This window comes from Akebia trifoliata, chromosome 8, assembly GCF_017979445.1.
Source record: "Akebia trifoliata isolate Shusen 1 chromosome 8, ASM1797944v1, whole genome shotgun sequence".
Taxonomy (NCBI): Eukaryota; Viridiplantae; Streptophyta; class Magnoliopsida; order Ranunculales; family Lardizabalaceae; genus Akebia; species Akebia trifoliata.
The window spans coordinates 50,716,439-50,736,693 of NC_141382.1; the positions used below are offsets into that span (position 1 = coordinate 50,716,439).

Consider the following 20,255-nt stretch of genomic DNA (forward strand, 5'->3'; position numbering starts at 1 on the left):
GGCAACTGTTCTCCTCGACGACGACCACCATCACACAGCACCGATTAATCTATTGACGACGACGACGACGACGTTCAAGCGAAACCCATCAAAACCCATCGAAGACGACGACGGTAAACCCATTTGATTTGAAACCCATCGACGATGAACCCAACATTCATGGTTGAACCCAACCCCGATCAAGACAGCGACAAAAATCGACGCCATTGATGACCCCCTTTGCTATCGACGGCATTGACTACGACGATTCGAAGTCAGATCGACATCAATCCCTCCGTTTACCCATTTTTCTGATCGGAACCTTTTTTTCCAATCTCTGTGAGCTCTCTCTCTCTCTCATCGATTTCAATTTTTGTGAATAATTCTTGTAGAAATTGCATATTGATGGTTAGATTAACAGAAAATTTTCTGTTAGGGTTCTAATTTAGCTTATCTTCACATTCTTAAGGAGCTTGAACTGTTAGATCATTTAGTTGTCAATTGTAGGGTACATACATGAGGGATTCAACGTATTAGATCACCTAGAAGAAGATTTATCTAATTAGATATTTATTTTTTAATTTCTTCTGGATCAGATTAGTGACACCAGTTGATTTTACTGATTTCTAGTCCAGAACATCTAATTAAGGTTTATTGATTGGATGGTTTAGTTTATAGTTAGTAATTTAGGGCAAAGATTTGTAATTGGGTTCATTATTCGGAATTTATGATTGTAGTCTGTTTAAAAATTGGGGGAAAAAAGGACGAGTGAAAAAAAAATGCAATAGGAGAATAGTTTGGGTGTAATTCAGGTTCCATGCTCTTAGAATTTTTAAAGAATTTCTATTTTACACCCTTCTACAGTAACACCCTAATGACTTTCTCTCAACAACTGTGTTGGTAGTCCCCTTTCGATAAAGAATTTCATAATAATAACAACGACGGTGATTCGTTGCTCCACAAAATACTTGAAGCTACAATGATTTCGTATCTTCAATTGTCATCCAAGTAGATGAGGTATCCATTTTGTTATAGCATGTATTATTACAAGCATCTCTTTCTTGTAATTAGATAGTACCAAATGTTGTCTAGATAATGCCTTACTCTTGAATGCAAGGGGCTGTTCATTTTGGATCAAAATAGCCTCTATTAATTTGCTAGATGCAATGTTTGCAATCTTTTGTGGATCAACAACAACTCCATCCTGTGATATGAGATGGCCTAGGTATTCTATCTTGGTTTGGCTGCATATGCATTTAGAAAGCTTCACTTATAACTCGTGGTCATGATGTACTTCTAATGTAGCTTGAACATCACAAGCACGAGTTTAATATAGCCCCTTTGGGTTGGTTTAGTTGACCACCCTTTTCTCGTTTTAATAAAACTTTCACTTATAAAAAAGAAAAGATGTACCCTTTGAATTAGAATCAAAGGCGGCGGTTGTTGATTTTTATATTTATTTTTTATATAGATTTTTGGAGATTTTTTTGTCTTAAATGAGTTCTCATTGATAATGGGGAAGAATACTCTCATTTTTTTTTCCTTTCTTCCTTTGTAGGCATCTCACCTCTTAGGTTTTCTTGTTTCTTAATAATTTTTTAAAATACTTTAAACAATTATCCTTTTCAACATCTTTTATATAGATAAATAAGGCATGTGTGAATCTGTTTTGCTTGGCTAACCTTATGCCATATTATAAATTTCTATTTTTTTCATCTTCATCTTTATCTACTTGAGTGGGTTTGCTACTTTTAATGGAAAAATGTTCGGTATATATGTTAAGGCCTATCTTGTATATCATTTTGAATTACATTGTTAGTCTATTACTCTATACTGACGTTAAGGGGCACATGTTCCCCCAAGTGGTAACATAAGTTTTAAAAATATTATACTTTTTATAGAGTTGACTGGAAATATAGGATTCTTATTACCCTTTAATTTTGTCAAAATCTTAGATGATCCCAACACATCTTATTACAATGCATTATATTTACTATTCTAATAGCCTCTCTAAATTTTACAGTAATCCATGATGATTGTAATTATGTTGAATTAAACAACCTTCATGACCATTGAGGAAGAGAGTCACCAAGGTGCTTTTGATGAGATCATCTTGTAAGATGAGTTCCCATTGAAAAGTTGATTTGCTAATGAGATGCATAGTGATTGGCCAAAAGAGATGACAGATGATTTGTCCCAAATGCATGAAAGAGAAGTGTAAGATGGGTCTTGAGTAGGCCGTGATCGATTTAGGCTGAATAGAAATACTGCCAAAATTTGGTGGTTGTGGATGTGTGGTGTATATACGATGTAATGTAGATGCGTTATGTAAAATGTGAAATTTGGATTGAATATTATGCAGGTATTTTGTTTATCAGGAAAATTTCATATGTTCAATTTCAAGAGGAGATGCTGTCGAAATTTTTATAGAATTTTATTATATTTATCGATATTTAGTGTAATTATATATTTATAGGGGTATTTTAGTAATTTTTAATGCATTCTGCGTACATTATGTTGGATTGTGTATTATGCAGGTATTTCATTTATCAGGAAAATTTTATATGTCTATTTTTAAGAGGAGATGCTGCCGAAATTTCTATAGAATTATAAATTTTTCTATAATTTTTTATAGATTTATAAACATTTTAAAATTAAAATAATTATTTTTTTAATTTTTTATATAATTTTATTATATTTATATATATATTTAGTGTAATTATACATATATATATATATATATAGGGGTATTCTGGCAATTTTTATGCATTCTGGTTGCATTATCAACCTTAAGGGCATTCTGGTCATTTTACCCTACTACAGCAGATTTTAGAAGCTGTATCAAACAGTCCACAGTCAGATTCTAGTCAACAGCACAGCAGTTTTAAAAAGCTCTATCAAACAAGTTTTTCAGCTTTTCAGATTCAGACAGCAGATTCAGACAACAGATTTAGACAGCAGAAGCTGACAGCAGTTTTAAGAAGCTGAATCAATCGCCCCCTTAGTTTGGGCAGCCTTGCTTTTTTGAGATTTTGAAGTAGAAATGATTGTTTGCAAGGAAAAAAAACAAAAAAACAAAGATTCTTTAGACTAAAATTTGTAAAAATGACAATAATGCCCTTTATAGAGAGTGGGTGGGTTTGGGGGGAATTAGAAGTTATTAAATTTTTTGAACTAGGACTCAAAAGTCTTCAACTGCTTTTTGGGCCCATTTTTGGCTTCTTGCTTTTGTAGTAGAAAGTGTTGAAAAATATGGTTCACCAAATGTTCGATTTGGTGCAGAACGCACTTACGAAGTGGCCCCCCCCCGACTGCTTTCCAAAAGACTTGTCTCAGTTCTCTTGTAAGAGTATGAAACTTACTTTATAATGCTAACTAATGTAATGATCACACATATTAATTAACATTCTAAATTATAATATATATATATATAATATATATATATATATATATATATATATATATATATATATATATGAGATACAACTAGAACAATATCAAGAAAAAGCATATTAAAACTAGTAATAACATATCTAGAAAATTCAAATCTAGTTTCTTTCTCTCTCTAGGTTCAAACAAACTCCATAATACTCTCTCCATTCAGGATTTGCCTTGCAGAATGCGATCTACGACAAATAACTTGGCTCAAATACTCCTCACTCTTCTAGGCCGGTGATGCCGATTATTTATTGGGTGCATGTTTAAGTTGCTTCTTTTTGTCTTTATTTATATATATTGATTACTTGTTTTGAGTAATTAAGCTACCGCAATCCCAACCGAAAAGAGCCTCGGTGCGGAGCAAGGAGAGACAGAGTAGTCGAATGACTTCAGTGCTTCGGACCTGCAATTCTCTTTGCGCTCATCACTTAGAATTTGTTTGCCTCTGCATTCCGCGCTACAGTAGGCTTTATCCCCTCTGCAAAACAAAGATTTGTCACGTTAAGTGAATAGAGATGACACTAAATTATACTCACAAGAATCACTAAATTTAAGGCCAACAAGAACCACGAGTAATCATATTAAAAAACAATCGAAACCCACAAGGATTTTCCCCAACAACAGTTTATCTCTATAAGATACAACAAATTTAGAGGCGAAAATTCGAATTTGAGTTTTCCCCACTGTAACTTACCCCAAGTGAATCATCAAAATTAGAAAACAAACAAGAGTCGTGTCGATTTTTTTTAATATTCCAAATACTAAGTCCCCAGAAGAATCACATCTAGAGAGAAAAGACCAAAGTGTGATCTAAACACAAATACACCATCCCCAAATGCACCACCAAATTATGAGTCCTACGCAGAGAAATCGATCAAAAAATAATAAAGAAGAAAAAATAAACCAATATACATCACAAAGAAAACACAGATTTTACTGGTTCCCTCAGGATGGATTGAGGAATGCCCATGGATCCACACCAATTCCACCATGAAGAGAAAACTCTGTTACAGATTATACCCTTTAGAAATCTGCTTTCTATAACAAACATGGAAGGAGATCAGAGGACTGCTTTGGACAAAAGTAGATCTACAATGCAGATTACATTAATTCAAAAAGAGTTCTTATACGAACTCTTTGGAGTAAATCATGTAGCTCAACATTGGTGTTCTGTTTTGGAACCATGAGATTTCAAGCTTACTTACCAAATGAAAGTGAAACTACTATAACTGCACAATGTCCATGGAAGACGAAGTGAATCGGCTAACGACAGCAAAAATTTTAGACCATACGCACATTTATAGATAAAACAAAAGAGTGCCAAGGATCATATTTTCCTGGAGTAGATCGACAGGCAACTTACTTACTAAAACCACTAAACTTTGATGGAATGCCAGCTAGTACTCCAAAGAAAAATTAGAAATTAATAATGGAGAAAAAAGAGACTAACAAAGTAATTAGAATTTCGAGGATGACTCGAGGCTAGAACTAAGATTGCATATGCTTCATGTTTCCACAAGAGAATTCAAAATCCGGATTTGCCGGATTGTAAGCTTAGAAATCTCTTACTTCTCACACAAATCCCAAGATTTTAAGCTTTTCCGGCTCTCATGAATGTCTTCTAGTTCCCAAAGACCTGATGAAATGGAGAAACCTCAACTTGCACCATGGAACCATTGCAAGAACCACTAAGACTATGATGTACACAAAATTTGAGTGTAAATTGCAGGAGGAATATGATGCTAAAGACATTTCCATTCCGGTTGCTTCAAGTATAGATTTTTTTATTATTCTTTTTTTCCCTTGATAGACAAGGAGATGATGATGGGTATTGAACTTAGGTTCTGTGGTATTACCAGTCATAGGTTCTACCAACAAACCAATTTATAGGGAATTATTTTAGGAAAATAGAGGGGAAATATAACATGTTCAGTCCATATATGTGCTTGCAGAGTCAAGGATCAAACCTCATCTGTGCTTCAAACCATGACTTGAGGCTTATATCGCGATCAGTTGAGGTGTAGATTTCTAATAAACCAATCAAGGTTAATCCTCAAGGCCAGAACTTTGTGGCTCACCTCAAGGTGTAAGCCACATGTACCTCAAGGCAATAATTATTACAATAAGATTTTGAAGATTGTATCAGGACCGGGAAAAAAAAACAGGCAAGACATACACACAATTGTGTTTCAAATCCATTGAAACTTCACAAATGTTCATACTACAACAAAACTAATGTGGATCGACATCCATACATAAAGAACAAAAAAAATTAGAAAACAGATGCAAAAATCGATTACAACAAACCAAACCAATGACCTTTATCAAATGCTTTGACAACCAAATCATACAAAGTAAAGACACCTACTAAGTTTATAGGTGCTCCGAAATCTATTTCAAAAACTACCCATAAACCAAAACATGGTGTCAAGAACTCTAAATGGTTACTAAATTTATCAACAGATCTAAAATTACATGAGCCAAGACATGATCAATCCAAAATTCCAATTCACAAATCACTCAAGAAGTAAAGTTTTCCATAGAAGATCAAAGCAAATACAATAAAAGCAGCTAAAATCTATATAAACTTAAAACCAACCAATAACCCAGACCCAGAAATATCTGTAACAATCAAAATTCAATTAAACCGACAAATCTAACATTATCAAAAATATAATTAAATTACTAAAAAGGAAAATTTGTCAAATAAAAAGTTCAATTTTTTTTTTCTCTTTATACCTGTACATGAAAATATCCAGCCCATGAAGTTTCTTCCTGCAAAGATGGCAATAACTCAAGAAATCTGCATCCTTAAACACTGTCACAGCTTCTGAATACTTTGGCGGAGAAGCGAAGAACACCCCTGAATTTCCCCAGAAATTACCATTATTTCCATCAGGTTTATCAAAGTATTCACGTTTCTGTACTGAATTTTTATTCCCAAAATGAGAAATCACACATGTATAGCTCTCAGATAACTCCATTTCATCTTTCTCTAAATTGGGTTCTCTAAATTTCGCTACCGGTTTAGCTGAAACTATTGGAATCGGCTGTGATCTTGGTGAAACCGCTATCTTAGCAGCTCTAGTAGTTTTAGTTGGAGAAAAAGCTTCATGGGTATCGTTCAATTCGTTCATGGCGGCTACGATTCCAAGCCCAACGACTCCTCCTTCGAAATCCCTTGGTGATTTGGTCGAATATGGAGATTTAGAGCCTTGATCGGATGAAAAAGATTCAGATATATTGGTGAAAAGGGATAGATTGATAGAGGGCCTCTTCTTTCTTGAGGAATCCGACATGATGATCGAGATTTCTTGGGTGAATCTCTCTTAGCAGTCCAAAATATATAGCTTAGAGGATTTTGGTGCGTGTCTCAGTGAGAGACAATTTTCTAAATTTAGATGGTAACACCGTACAGTATTAAATTCAAATAAGAGAGACAGAATGAGAGAGAGAAATCGTCTAAACTTAGGTGGAGTACTAGAGAAGACACACTAGCAGTTTCTGTAAAAGTTCCTCCATATTTAGAGGAGTTCTACAGACAGACAGACAGAGAGAGAGAGAGAGAGAGATGGCTTTCTGAAGAAGACCACCTTTCTTTCTTCTCTCTCCATTTGTTGGATCTCACGAGAATATAAACACATTTGAAATTGATTTATAATTTTAAAATTAGAAAAATAATATTTTAAATTAATAACTATCTTTTGTAATTTGTCCTGAAGTTCTTATGCAATTGTAATTATTATATACACATTAATGATACTTTATTACATAATTATAAAGTATTGGGCTTATTTCCATGTGGTTTCCATCATGATTTTCAATTTTGAAAAGAATAGGGATCCAGAACGATGTGCCGTTTCTATAGCTAGGAACGATGTTTATGTGGCACATTTTGATTAGATTTAAAACATATAGGCCTGCGTGCACAACTTATATAAGAGAGTCTACTAAACATAATTAATACTTGTCAATTCTTTTGAAAATCCATTTAACAATTTTTTTCTAAACGATATCGAGGTGACCTGTTCAACTTATTTCATTATCTTAGATGATACGATGACGATTGTGAAAATCCTTAAATCAAAGAAAAATAGAAGAAAAAGAAGTAAGTAGAAGAATATTCGACGAATCAAAGGAAAATCACAAACTCAATATTATGGTCTCATCTCATTCATAGATCGATACTTAGATAATCGAATGAATCATCTCAGTGTCAGATGACTTTTAAGACAATCATTTGTGAAAATATAAACTGGTAGCATGTGTAATATAAAGATATTTTTATAATTTATTGGTATATAATTATGTACTTTTTTTAGATAAATATTCCCAACCCTACTTTCTTAGAAAATATTTTTTCTTGTTAGAGGAAAGGTTTTTAATCAAATTCTCAGTTAAGCGTACTGTTACACTCTTAAATTAATAATCAACTTGGGGAGATTTTTCCAAATCAAATCAAATATTTTCGAAGAAAATATATTTTCACCAAAATTAAGATTTTATGAAATATGTTAACAATTTCAACAATCCTAAATATCTAGGGCAAATACATTGTCATAGAGCTTATCATGAGTTGGACTAATGAGGGTGAAAATATGGGGAAGATTTGTGCACCACACACTTGTTAGTTGATTGAGGGGCAAATCCAAAAGTCTCTCTCTCAGGTCAATTCTATTTGGATGTATATCTTTTTCATATTCATGATTATAGAATTAAGGGTGATTTAAACAAAGCCCTTCTTGTTTTGAAAAATATTTAAGATGCTCCCATGTTTTCAAACAGATGACAAAGTCCCTTGACCTCAGTCTTCTCTAAAATACTAATAAAAATGAACTAAATATTCTAATCTTCGATCTCTAATATATAAACTTGTTTATTTTTCTTCTCTAACCAACCATATTTAATCTCTAAGACACCCTCATCATTTTCTATTGTAAGATTGCGTACCTTTGAACCTAAGAACAAGATGAGAGCTTTGATTAATAGAAAGCTATGGATTTTTGGATAGACAAAATAATGATTTTCTACAAGAAATTGAAGATGAGGGCATTTATGTTATTTATTAATTTTTCAAATCATAATTAAAGAATATATCATCGTGTTTGAAACATGGGTATTTCCAATATTCATCTAAATATGGAGGGACATGTCTAAAACACCTTAAAATTAATAGACTTCGTGTGAACTGAGGGTATGGTAAGTAGTACCCATAAAAAAATATTTGATCTTACGAATTATAAGTAATTTTTTACTCATAAAAAATAATTTATTTTAATAACAATGATGATAGTTGCAAAATAATATAATAGAAAATTTAAAAAACAAGGTTCCTAAAGATCCATATATATGGGTCAGGATCTACCTACACATAAAGTTATTCATAAAGTCACAACGTGTTTTGTCTTGTATGGACATAAAGGTTCAGAATGGACTGATTTTTTATGAGGATGATCTCTATGGTGAAGATATGATCCTTACCAAACATCAGCTTATTTTAAAACTTCTAATGCTAGTTTACAAGTTGAAGAATTATGAATCGTCCAATTTTTATAAAATCACTTTTAATGAGATTAGAAATTTCGGACTGGGTTTGTAAGGATGATCCCCTTACCATAAAGATCACCCTCACAAAAAATCTGCCAATTTAAAATCTTTTTGCCTATATAAAATAAAACACATTGTAACTTTACGTGTCTACGGATCCTGACCATATATATATATAGGGTCGGGTTCCTGCAACACACATTGCGACACACATATAGACAACGTGTTTGTCTTATATGGGCAAAAATGTTTGGAATGGGCTGATTTTTTGTGAGGATGATCTCTGTGATGAGGGGATCATCCTGGCAAAAAATCATCCCATTCCAAAACTTGTAACCCCATCAAAATTGATTTACAAAAATTGGACGGTCTATAATTTTTCAACAAAAATTGGACGGTCTAGAAGTTTCATAATGAGCTGATTTTTGGCAAGGATGATCTCCTCACCACAGAGATCATCCTCACAAAAAATCAGTCCATTCCAAACATTTTTTCTCATATAAGACAAAACGCGTTGTCTATATGTGTGTTGAAATGGTTGTCGTTTGAACCTGACCTATATATATATATATGGTTGGGTTCCTGCAACACACATTGCGACACACATATAGATAACGTGTTTGTCTTATATGGGCAAAAATGTTTGGAATGAGCTGATTTTTTGTGAGGATGATCTCTGTGATGAGGGGATCATCCTAGCAAAAAATCATCACATTCCAAAATTTCTAACCCCATCAAAATTGATTTACAAAAATTGGACGGTCTAAAAATTTTCAACTTGTAAACATGGGGCTAGAAGTTTCATAATGAGTTGATTTTTGGTAAGGATGATCTCCTCACCATAGAGATCATCCTCACAAAAAATCAGCCCATTCCAAACATTTTTGCCCATATAAGACAAAACGGTGTGTTGCAATGTGAGTTGTAATGTGAGTCTACGGAACCGACCCTATATATATATATGTATATAGGACAAGGTTATTACGACTCACATTGCAACACACCGGTTTGTTTTATATGGGTAAAAATGTTTGGAATGGGCTGGTTTTTTATGAGGATGATCTCTGTGATGAGGGGATCATCCTGGCAAAAAATCATCCCATTCCATTAACTTCTAATCCCATCAAAATTGATTTACAAAAATTGGACAGTCTAAAAATTTTCAACTTGTAAACATGGGGCTAGAGGTTTCATAATGAGCTGATTTTTGGCATGGATGATCTCCTCACCATAGAGATCATCCTCTCAAAAAATCAGCGCATTCCAAACATTTTTGCCCATATAAGACAAAATGGTATGTCGTAATGTGAGTCGTAATAGGGGTATACGGAACCCGACCCATATATATATATATATATATATATATATATATATATATATATGTTCCTGCAACACACATTGCGACACACATATAGACAATGTGTTGTCTTATATGGGCAAAAATGTTTGGAATGAGCTGATTTTTTGTGAGGATGATCTCTGTGATGAGGGGATCATCCTGCCAAAAAATCATCCCATTCCAAAACTTGTAACCCCATCAAAATTGATTTACAAAAATTGGACGGTCTATAATTTTTCAATAAAAATTGGATGGTCTAGAAGTTTTGGAATGAGCTGATTTTTGGCAAGGATGATCTCCTCACCACAGAGATCATCCTCACAAAAAATCAGCCCATTCCAAATATTTTTTCCCATATAAGACAAAACACGTTGTCTATATGTGTGTTGAAATGGTTGTCGTTTGAACCTGATCCTATATATATATATATTAGAAGATCTTTTCATTTGAGAATCTATAGGAAATACCCTCCAAAATTAGTCTGTTTTTGGTGGGTAGACTCACCAAAGTCCGGACCAAACATTCTTAGGCCTACGTGGCATTATTGGACACCTTTACACTGGACAAAGGTATTACTGATCAACATCAAAATCTCCTCTTTGGGATAATATTTTCGCTGAAACACGGAGTCATATACACATCAAATGAGAAAAAGAAACATTAAAATATTATATGGTGCTAATAATTGTTTTAATTAATCTTAAAACCATCATTAATGGCCCAAATAAAAAGTAATGATAGTGGGATTTGTTTTTTGAATTTCTTAATTACCCACTCGTTAAAATATTGTTTATTTAATTTTTATAAGGGTCCATTTAGTCGTTTAATAATTGGATTTTGTTAAAGTGTGCTCTTAATGGACAATAAATATAAAACACTTTGAAAATTGGATTTTGTATGAAAAATATCTTTAATTTTTTATTTATTTATCAAAATACCCTGAAATTTCAATTTTCAAAGTGTATTTATTGCACTTTAATGTGTGCCCTAGGCACACGTTTTACAAGACTCTTAATAATTTAAGAAAAATATTAGCTCCTCCCACCTGTTGTATGATTTGACCCAATAATTAACGAAAGGGAAGCTTCTCATAACATTCTTGTGGGGCTTTTGGGAGAAAATAAAATGGAGAGTTTTTTATTGTTCATCCCACTAACTTTTATAATACCCCAACTTTTACTTATTACACTCCAATTAGTTAAATTATTTATCATACCCAATTAAACATTGCAACACCATTCAAACATTATTTATCATACCCAATTATTTATCTTACCATTATAAAGCTTGTTCAAAGTTGAAACAATTTCAATATTTTTTTAAAATTATGATTAGACTCATGTAATTTCTTAAATTCATTTAGGAAAAAAAGAAAAAGAAAAAGAAAAAGAGAGAGTTTCTATTCACACCAAAACTTTTACTTATTTTCAATCATTTATTTATTTTCTTTATTGTTAATTTGGGAGTGATAAGTAAAAGTTGGGGTGCCAATAACAACTCTATTTTCTTAATAGACACCCTCATTTCTTTTTCTATTTTCTTTTAAAGAAAAATAAAATGATTCAAAATTGTATGTTAGTGAAAGTTTTTTTCTTTGAAAAACTTCTTTTTTTTCGGATTTGAAAATTGAAATTATGAGAAAATCCGAGGAGAGGGACATTTGGGATCTCTATAATATTATTTGAGTCGTGATTCTATAATATTATTTGAGTCATGATAATCTGATTACCCCATGTAGCAAACTCAATTGACTACATGACGTGATACGTTTGTGACCGTAGATTAACGCTCCTCGAGATACATGATTCCCTCGAGATACATTTTTTCATGGGGAAAGTGCGGTTGTGTATCTCGAGAAGCACAGATCTACAATTCTCAAACTTATCAAGTCAGGGTAGTCAATTGAATTTACCACGTGGGGTAGTCAAATTATCACGATTCATATTATTTAGCTACAATGTATAATTTCATTTAGAGTCATGATAATCTAACGCCTCCTTTGACTTATGCCTCTATCACAGAATTATACATCATTTGCCTCAGGATGGACAAGAAAATATTTATGATTTTACATATCTCAAGACAAATGATCTATGATTTTGTGATGGGGTGTATGTTAGAGAGGGCGTTAGAAAGTCATTATTCCTTCATGGATTATGTACATTGTAAATAAAAGTTGGTGTGGTGATAGAAATTATAAAAGAATCGTGATAATCTAACTACCTCACGTGGCACGGTCAATCAACTCTCTTGGCGTGACAAGTTCAATTGTGGTAGATCTGTACGTCTTTTCATATCCCAAGGTGTATTGATCTACGGTAACCGAACTTACCACATCAAGATAGTCAGATTATCAGGATTCATTCTATAAAAATCACCATGCTTGCTTTTTGTCGACCAATCATTAAATACAATTTTAACAAAATCCTTAAAAAAGAAAACTGCGACCGCATCGGAGTAGGAATATACTTCCAAAGACAAAAACCACCGAATAGAAACAAACAGTGAGAGATATTTGTCTTCGATGGTAGACCAAAATGCCCATCTATTCTTCATCAATGAGGAATAATAATTTTAATAAAATATCCAAATGCGTTTGTGGTGAAAAACACTAGGGTGCTTTAGAAATGATCCACTCATGTTTTAATCAATATTACGGGTACCCATTTTTCAAACTAATGACATGAATGCCCTTTTGACCAAGGCTAGCTATATAAGGGACTAATATAAATGACCTGACCCTCATCTTCAAAGTTCTATCTTTAACTGATTTTCTCTCCAAAATAACTCATCTTAAATTTAGATTTTCTTTTTAATATCAGTTATTTTCAATTTGTAAGATTTTACCATCTTCTTCAAGTTTAAGATCATATCTTTCTCAACCTTTTGGTTGCAAGAACAAGATCGGATTTTTGAAAATTGGTGGAATTTTGGATTAAAAAAAAAAAAAGAATCGTGATAAAATGACTACCCCATGTGTCAAACTCAATCGACTACCTTGATGTGACAAGTTTGAGAACCATAGATCTGCATTCCTCGGGACATACGACTGTACTTCCGTATAAAAAAGTGTATCTCGAGTGAACCATGTATCTCAAGGAGAGCAGATCTATGATTCTTGAACTTGTCACGTTAGATAGTTAGATTATCATGACTCAAAAAAATAAAAATAAAAATCAAGGATTTCTATAGGATATTGTAGTCAAGATTGAATACTTAAGTAATAATTGACCATACATTTTAATAGATTGAAGAAACTATTTAATAGATAATAAATAGTTGACTTTAGAGTTAAATAGCTTTGAGATTTGAAGTGTTTTATCTTCTTCCTCAACGTTAAGATTGTATATCTTCCAACTTTCAAGCCCCTAGAATAAGATAAGATTTTTGGAATAGAAAAATGAAATTTTCGCTAGAAAAATCAAGAAATTTCTACTATACGACGAAGAAGATAACGGGTTGAAGATGTTGGTGCCAACTAACTTGGTTGGTGAAATGTTTGCGTTGTGATACCATAGACCTATGTTCAATCCTGCCAACACCAATTTATTAATCTCATTGAAAACAAACTTATCAAACTAATATATATGGGTTCAAGATGAGGTACAATAAGTTAAAACTAGCCAATTTTCTGAAAGATGGGGTTCAACAAGTTTAAAACTGACAAATTTTCTGAAGAAAATTAGGAGTTTTTAATTTGAGGTTGAATCTATTAGTCTTAGAAAAAACGTAGATCACAGAGGGCATGTCATCCCTTTGAAAATATGGGTATCTATAGCGTTGATCAAAATCTGTGTAAGTAATGACCTCCCAAAATATATGCGTTTGGTTGTGTTCTTGAGTTTAGGGTGCCAATGGTTTGGTCATCCGAGTGATAACCTATCGTTTAGCGCTACCAAAATTTTTACATATTGGTAAATTTGTTTTTAATCAAATATCACTAAGGATGAATTATCATTTCATGAGTTGAAAATGATGAAATTCCCATTCCAACTAATTGTTCATTTTAATTTCCAAAACGTGAATGAGCGAAATCACAGGTTTTTCAAGTGACGAGATTGCAGATTTAAAGTGACAATCTTGTTGTTTTTATTTTTCTTTTTCCAAAGTGACAATTTCATTTGTTTGTATAGTGACAATCTCACCAAAAGTAATGAAATCTGTTAGATAGTCAAGTGATACCTGCAGGATTGTTGCTTTGAACTTACGAAATTGTCACTTAAAAACCTTCAATGTTGTTTCGTTCACATTTTAGTAATTAAAATGAACAGTGAGCCAGATTCGGAATTTCTTCAAAAATTGGTCATGTTTTCCTAAATATCTATATCATTAATGGAAGTAATTGAACCAGCCCTCTATCATACCCATAGGGTTTATCAACTAAATATAGCTTACATGCAGGGGCGGATTTAGAGTGGAGGCTCTTGCCCCCATAAGAGTTTTCAAATTCTATGGATTAATGTGCTATTGCGACAAATTTTAGCAGCAGATAAAGAAATTTATCACTATTGCCCCCACAAAATTTCACTCTTAATCGTCCCCACTATTTTTTTTTTTCTGCTCTTGGTTGCCCTCACATGAGCAAAATCCTGGCTTCGCCCTGCTTACATGTACCTTGCTGCAGATTTTATAAGAGTTCGTTCAAGAAAAAATTGGTTAGGAGTTGCAAAATCTATTTTCATATTTATTGTAGCAAACCAGACATATTGGAGAAATAGATTTTATGTTAAAAGTAAGATTTTCCAATTAAAATCTCATTCATCTATTCTAATTTCCAATACTGAAAGAGGTATTCCCAAGATGTGATATCAAGGTTTGATCCACACAAATACCATCTTCAAAACAGGTTCTAAAGTTTAAAATGATTCAATGGTAGTGGAAGTTGAATATTTGTTCAAAGGATATTTCAGTAAATTCATAAAGGAAAATTAATAATCTCATATCTTCTTGCCAAGTGCAAGTCAATAGTGTAACCTTTAAATGAATGACATGTGTCCATATGACAAAAACTACTTAACGCGGTTGTTTTGTCGCTAGGAGTAGGGGTGCCAATGGGTACCCATTTAATCGAATCGGAACCGAAATCGAATATACCGATTTCGGATCCTTTTTTTATTGGAACTGATTAGAATTGGGTCTAAAATGAAATTAAACCGATAGGAATCGGAATTGTTAGATTCTATCCAATGGATACCTACGAGTACTCGGAATGGATTTATTTTGTCATTCCTTTTCATATTATAAATGATTTAAGGTATTTTTTATTTAAAAAATAAATGCATGTAATATAAACTTCTTCAATTTTTCATATAAATTATCGATTGAAACTTAAAATGAGTTACTTTTCTAAAAAATTATTACTTTTAATAAAGATAAATTTTTATTTTTGAAAAAAATAATTAATTTGTATCTTAAGTATTATAAATTATAATTAAGTTAATAATTTTGTTGATAATATATTAATTTTTTTTAAAATTTATTTATTTATTTATTTATAATGATTTGAATTATTTTTTTTCTCATTCGATTCTTGAGAATCAGAACTGATGGGTAACCATGATTTTTTACAGTTTCGATTCCAATTATTTTGGAATCGGACTCGAAATCGACAATAATCGAAACTGAACTAATATAATGGTTATGATTCAAAATTTCTTAGGAACGAAGCCGACCCATTGACACCCCTAGCTAGGGAATTGACATAAGCATAAAAAATGTCGACAACTTCCAAACTTGCCTTTCGATGATTAAATTTGGTGGGACCCACCTCATTGATTGGTATTTTGGACCATTTGAAAGCTGCGAGACATGGACCTACAAAGGACGATGAGCTCGTTTGTATACACATAAAAAAAGTAATTTTTTTGACGTTTGAAATTTAAAAAATCTGTTTGGATTCATTTTCAAAAACTATTTAAAAAAATAAAAATCCATATTAAAAAAAAAAAAAATTATTTTCTACTTTATAATAGTTACTTTCTTTCAAAGTTACTTTATTCCTAACTACTTTTTAATTTTACTGACATATTTTTTAAATAATCCCTACTCTCTAATCCATTTAGGAATCTGGGCCTGTGTGGATTGACTTTTCTAAGTGCTTCTGACTCTTGCGGGGAGTCAGAAGCACTTTAAGGGTGTTTGGATAAATAGCTCTTAGAAAGAACTACTTTACTGTGGAGTCATTTTGATGTTTTTTCATAAAGTACCAATGGTGCTACTTCTCTAAACTACTCTTACGCGGAGCCACAAAACACCGTCAAAATAACATGATTGAGATAAGTATGCCCCTCATAAAATTTAAAAATTACAAGCATACCCCCGAAAAAGTAATTGGAACAATATTATATTACCATCCATTGATGTGGTGATAGCCTTTTGGTGTATCATTTGAGACAAATATGCCCCTCATACATTTTTAAAATTACAAGCATACCTTAAAAATGCAATTGCATTAATATTATATTACTATTCATTGATATGGTAGTAGTTTTTTGGTGTAGCATTTGGGACAAGTATGCCCCTCATAAATTTTAAAAATTACAAGCATACCCTCACAAATGCAATAGAATAATATTATATTACTATCCATTGATGTGGTGATAGCCTTTTAGCGTAACATTTGAATTTGGATTTCTAGCTCTTCCAATTGTTCACTCAATGATTTATCTATAAGGATTCCAACCATGGTTGAAAGTTTCTTCTTACAAGATTGATGTGAATAATTACAAACAAATTTACTATCCATTGATGTGGTGAAAGTTTTTTCATATTTTTAGTGATTGTATATATTTGCTTACAATATCTTCCATTTATTTATAATTATAGGGTGTTTATATAAGTTTTTATGGAGAAAAACAATATTTACTTTTATTTTTTTTTTAGTATAATTTGTTGATTTATAATGTTAAAAATAGTAAATGATACTTATAAGGACATTCTGGTCATTTTAACAAAATTCATAATATTTCCCAAACACAAAACTCTATCAAAAATATTTCTCACAGTACTTTTAAGAATCTGCATCCAAACACACAACAATTATCCATTTACTTCAGACAGTACTTCAAAAAATACTTTTGGGAGTACTTATGTTCTAACTACTTCTGGCTCTTGTATTCACACGGGCCCTTAGCCTCTCTTTGTGATATTTTTATGTCCAAAATATATTTTTCTCATCTTCTTTACATATTTAGATTTTTCAACTTTAATAACATTCATTTTTTATTGTGAATTATGAATGAAGAATGATATACTCCTATTGTTGAACATTTAGATGTATTTTTTAATTTATTTTGATGATTTATAAAAAAAGATAATGAACAAAGTTGAAATTTTAAAAAAATTTAAACATTTTGTTGTAACTTTTAATTCGAGCACCCATTTCGTAGCTATAATATATGCATTTGTGTTGTGTGAAATCCACGGGCAACTATGAAAACTTCTTATTGATGAAGTCACAAAAAATACAAAATATGATTTAGGATTTTTCATAAAATATATGTATGGATTCCCAAAACTTCTAACGTATTTTTGAAAATACCCCCTCAAGCCCTTGACAGCGTGCAAAGAACTCAAATCCTACATTCCTCCACGAAATTAACTTGATATTAGGACTATAAACGACATTTCGGGCATTTCGAGAATATCTATCTAATATCAAAATTGAAAATATTAAAAAACAAACAAAAAAAAGAAAGAAAAGAAAAGAAATCACATTTACAACGTTGAGCTCACGACTTTTTATTGTCAAATTCAATATTTTGTTGTTGAGTTCGAGAAATTTTAAAAATTGTTGAGTTCGACGACATTTGTTGTCGATTTCAACAGCTTTTTATGATTGAGTTTAACAATTTATTATTGTCAAATTTAACAACTTGAATTTCATTCGTTATTTTTTGTTACAAGTCGTCAAAATAAATTGAAAATACATCTAAATGTTCAAAATTAGGAATATATCATTCTCCATTCGTCTTTTATAATAAAAAAAGTCAAAAGATAATTGTAATCATTATTGAAAAATCTAATATGTGAAGAAGACTTGGCTACTCAAAAAATATTGTAAGGAGAGAAAAGGTTGAAGGACCATTTAGATATTATTTTTTTAACTAAATGGACTACAAAACCAGTCGCCCAAAAGAGAGGGACAATTTAGAAAGAATCCCCTCCTACGGGTCTATTAAAGAATTTTCCTTTCTCATTTCAAAAATTATAATTTTTTTGAAAGAAAAATAGCAAATCATATTAATGAATCAAGAACAAATTATATTTGTTTATGTTTAGGAATAGGGCTCCTCCAGATTGATAAACCACACACAGGCCACCTTAATTTTATTTCTCCATCATCATTATTAAAGTCTTGGTCCCCAAAATAGGGATGGAATGAGCAAACCTCCTTTTTCTCGTACTTCTTTATCGATTGTCAAAGTATAAAGATTATCTTAATAATAGGCACATATGATATAAAACTAAATTTATTATCTAACATGTTTATTTTTTCTCTCAATCTTTATTTTATTACTACTTCCCAAACTTCAAAATATTAGTGTAGTCCTATACATTTCCTATGCTTATACACATAATACAATATCTCTTTTCTTTATTTTGAGACATTATCGAAAAACTTAGCTAGTTCAAACAACTAATATCTTTTATAAATTTTCATACTTTGTTAGAAGTACGATATGCAACTAAAGTGCTACTTATCTTCTTATTTGCTTATATTTCTCCCAACTCTACTTATGCATGGTATTTGCCATTCCACGTGTATCCTTTTAAGTATAAGTCTCCTAGATTATTTTTTGGATAATTTCTTCATAATCTTTTTAATATTGTGTAGGACTCTGCACTCCTTGTCCTTAATGTGTCTCACATGAATTAAGTATTTAATTTTGGGATGGACTAGTTGCACACTATCAGTTGTTGGTTGCAATCCCAATCTTAAAAATGTTCCTTTTTTAATAATCGTGACATTAACCTACTAATTGCACTTCATTAGAATAATTCTACAGTTTAGTCTATTCATCTTCCTGTGACTTCTTTTTTGTTCTTGCACTATTTTTCTTGTGAATTTTTAGCGCTAATCGAAGGTAAGTTTTTCAATCTCTATTTAAACTTTTGTTCAGAAATTAATAAATGTATGTGCTTGAATACTATATCTTGGACTTATGTTGTCTTTGATCAATCCAAAATATCAACATGGATTCTTAGAAGGTGAGGTCAAATCAAAAATGTATTTTGAACTTTGTTAAAAATTTATAAAGTTTGAGAACTTTCAATCCTACACCAAAAAATTAAGAATCTTCAAGTACATACATGGAACCCTCCCATTAAATCCATTTAAAAAATATATTTCCACCTTACTTTATAAGTTATTTACTAATAAACCAATGTCTACTTTTTACCTACCACTCTACATTTACATATGTCACTCCCTTACTTATCCTTTTAAAAATATTTTTATTCTTTCACCTCTATTTATCAAAAAATCAAAGATCAAAAATGTTTTTAGGATTTCTTCTTACAAATTTCACCTTTATCCTTATAAAAATAAAAAATCCAAAAACATATAACTTAAACCTCATGTCATTTATCTTTGTTTTTAGGGTTGGACCACTTTATCCCTAAAAATTTTACAAAAATTCTATAAATAACCTCATTTCCTATGAGTAATTCATACTCTCAAGCCCTTATCTCTCATCCTAAAACTCAACCAAAATTCCTACTCTACCTATCTAATCATCTCTCAACTCAACCTTCAACTCAATAACTCATATACATCTCTTCACTCTCAACCAACAATCTTCATCTTCTTTAATCTTCTATTCTTGACTAAAACTCTCAACTTTCAAATTACTTTTTACAAGACTCGACATCATTTAATCCCATTTTGAAACTTCTAACTCCATCAAAAGTTATTACAAAAATTGGATGGTCCACAATTCTTCAACTTGTA

General features: G+C 31.7%; 1 protein-coding gene across 1 annotated transcript; it reads right to left on the bottom strand.

Moving 5' to 3' along the window:
- Positions 1–3,476: 3,476 nt before the first annotated feature.
- LOC147397597 (FCS-Like Zinc finger 14-like) lies at positions 3,477–7,031 on the bottom strand. The gene is made up of 2 exons (XM_086449394.1): positions 6,157–7,031; positions 3,477–3,895 (listed from the first exon to the last, which is right to left on the bottom strand). Exons 1-2 carry the CDS (start codon positions 6,714–6,716, stop codon positions 3,736–3,738), a joined length of 720 nt encoding a protein of 239 aa, XP_086305520.1. The 5' UTR covers positions 6,717–7,031; the 3' UTR covers positions 3,477–3,735.
- Between the last annotated feature and the right edge of the window lie 13,224 nt (positions 7,032–20,255).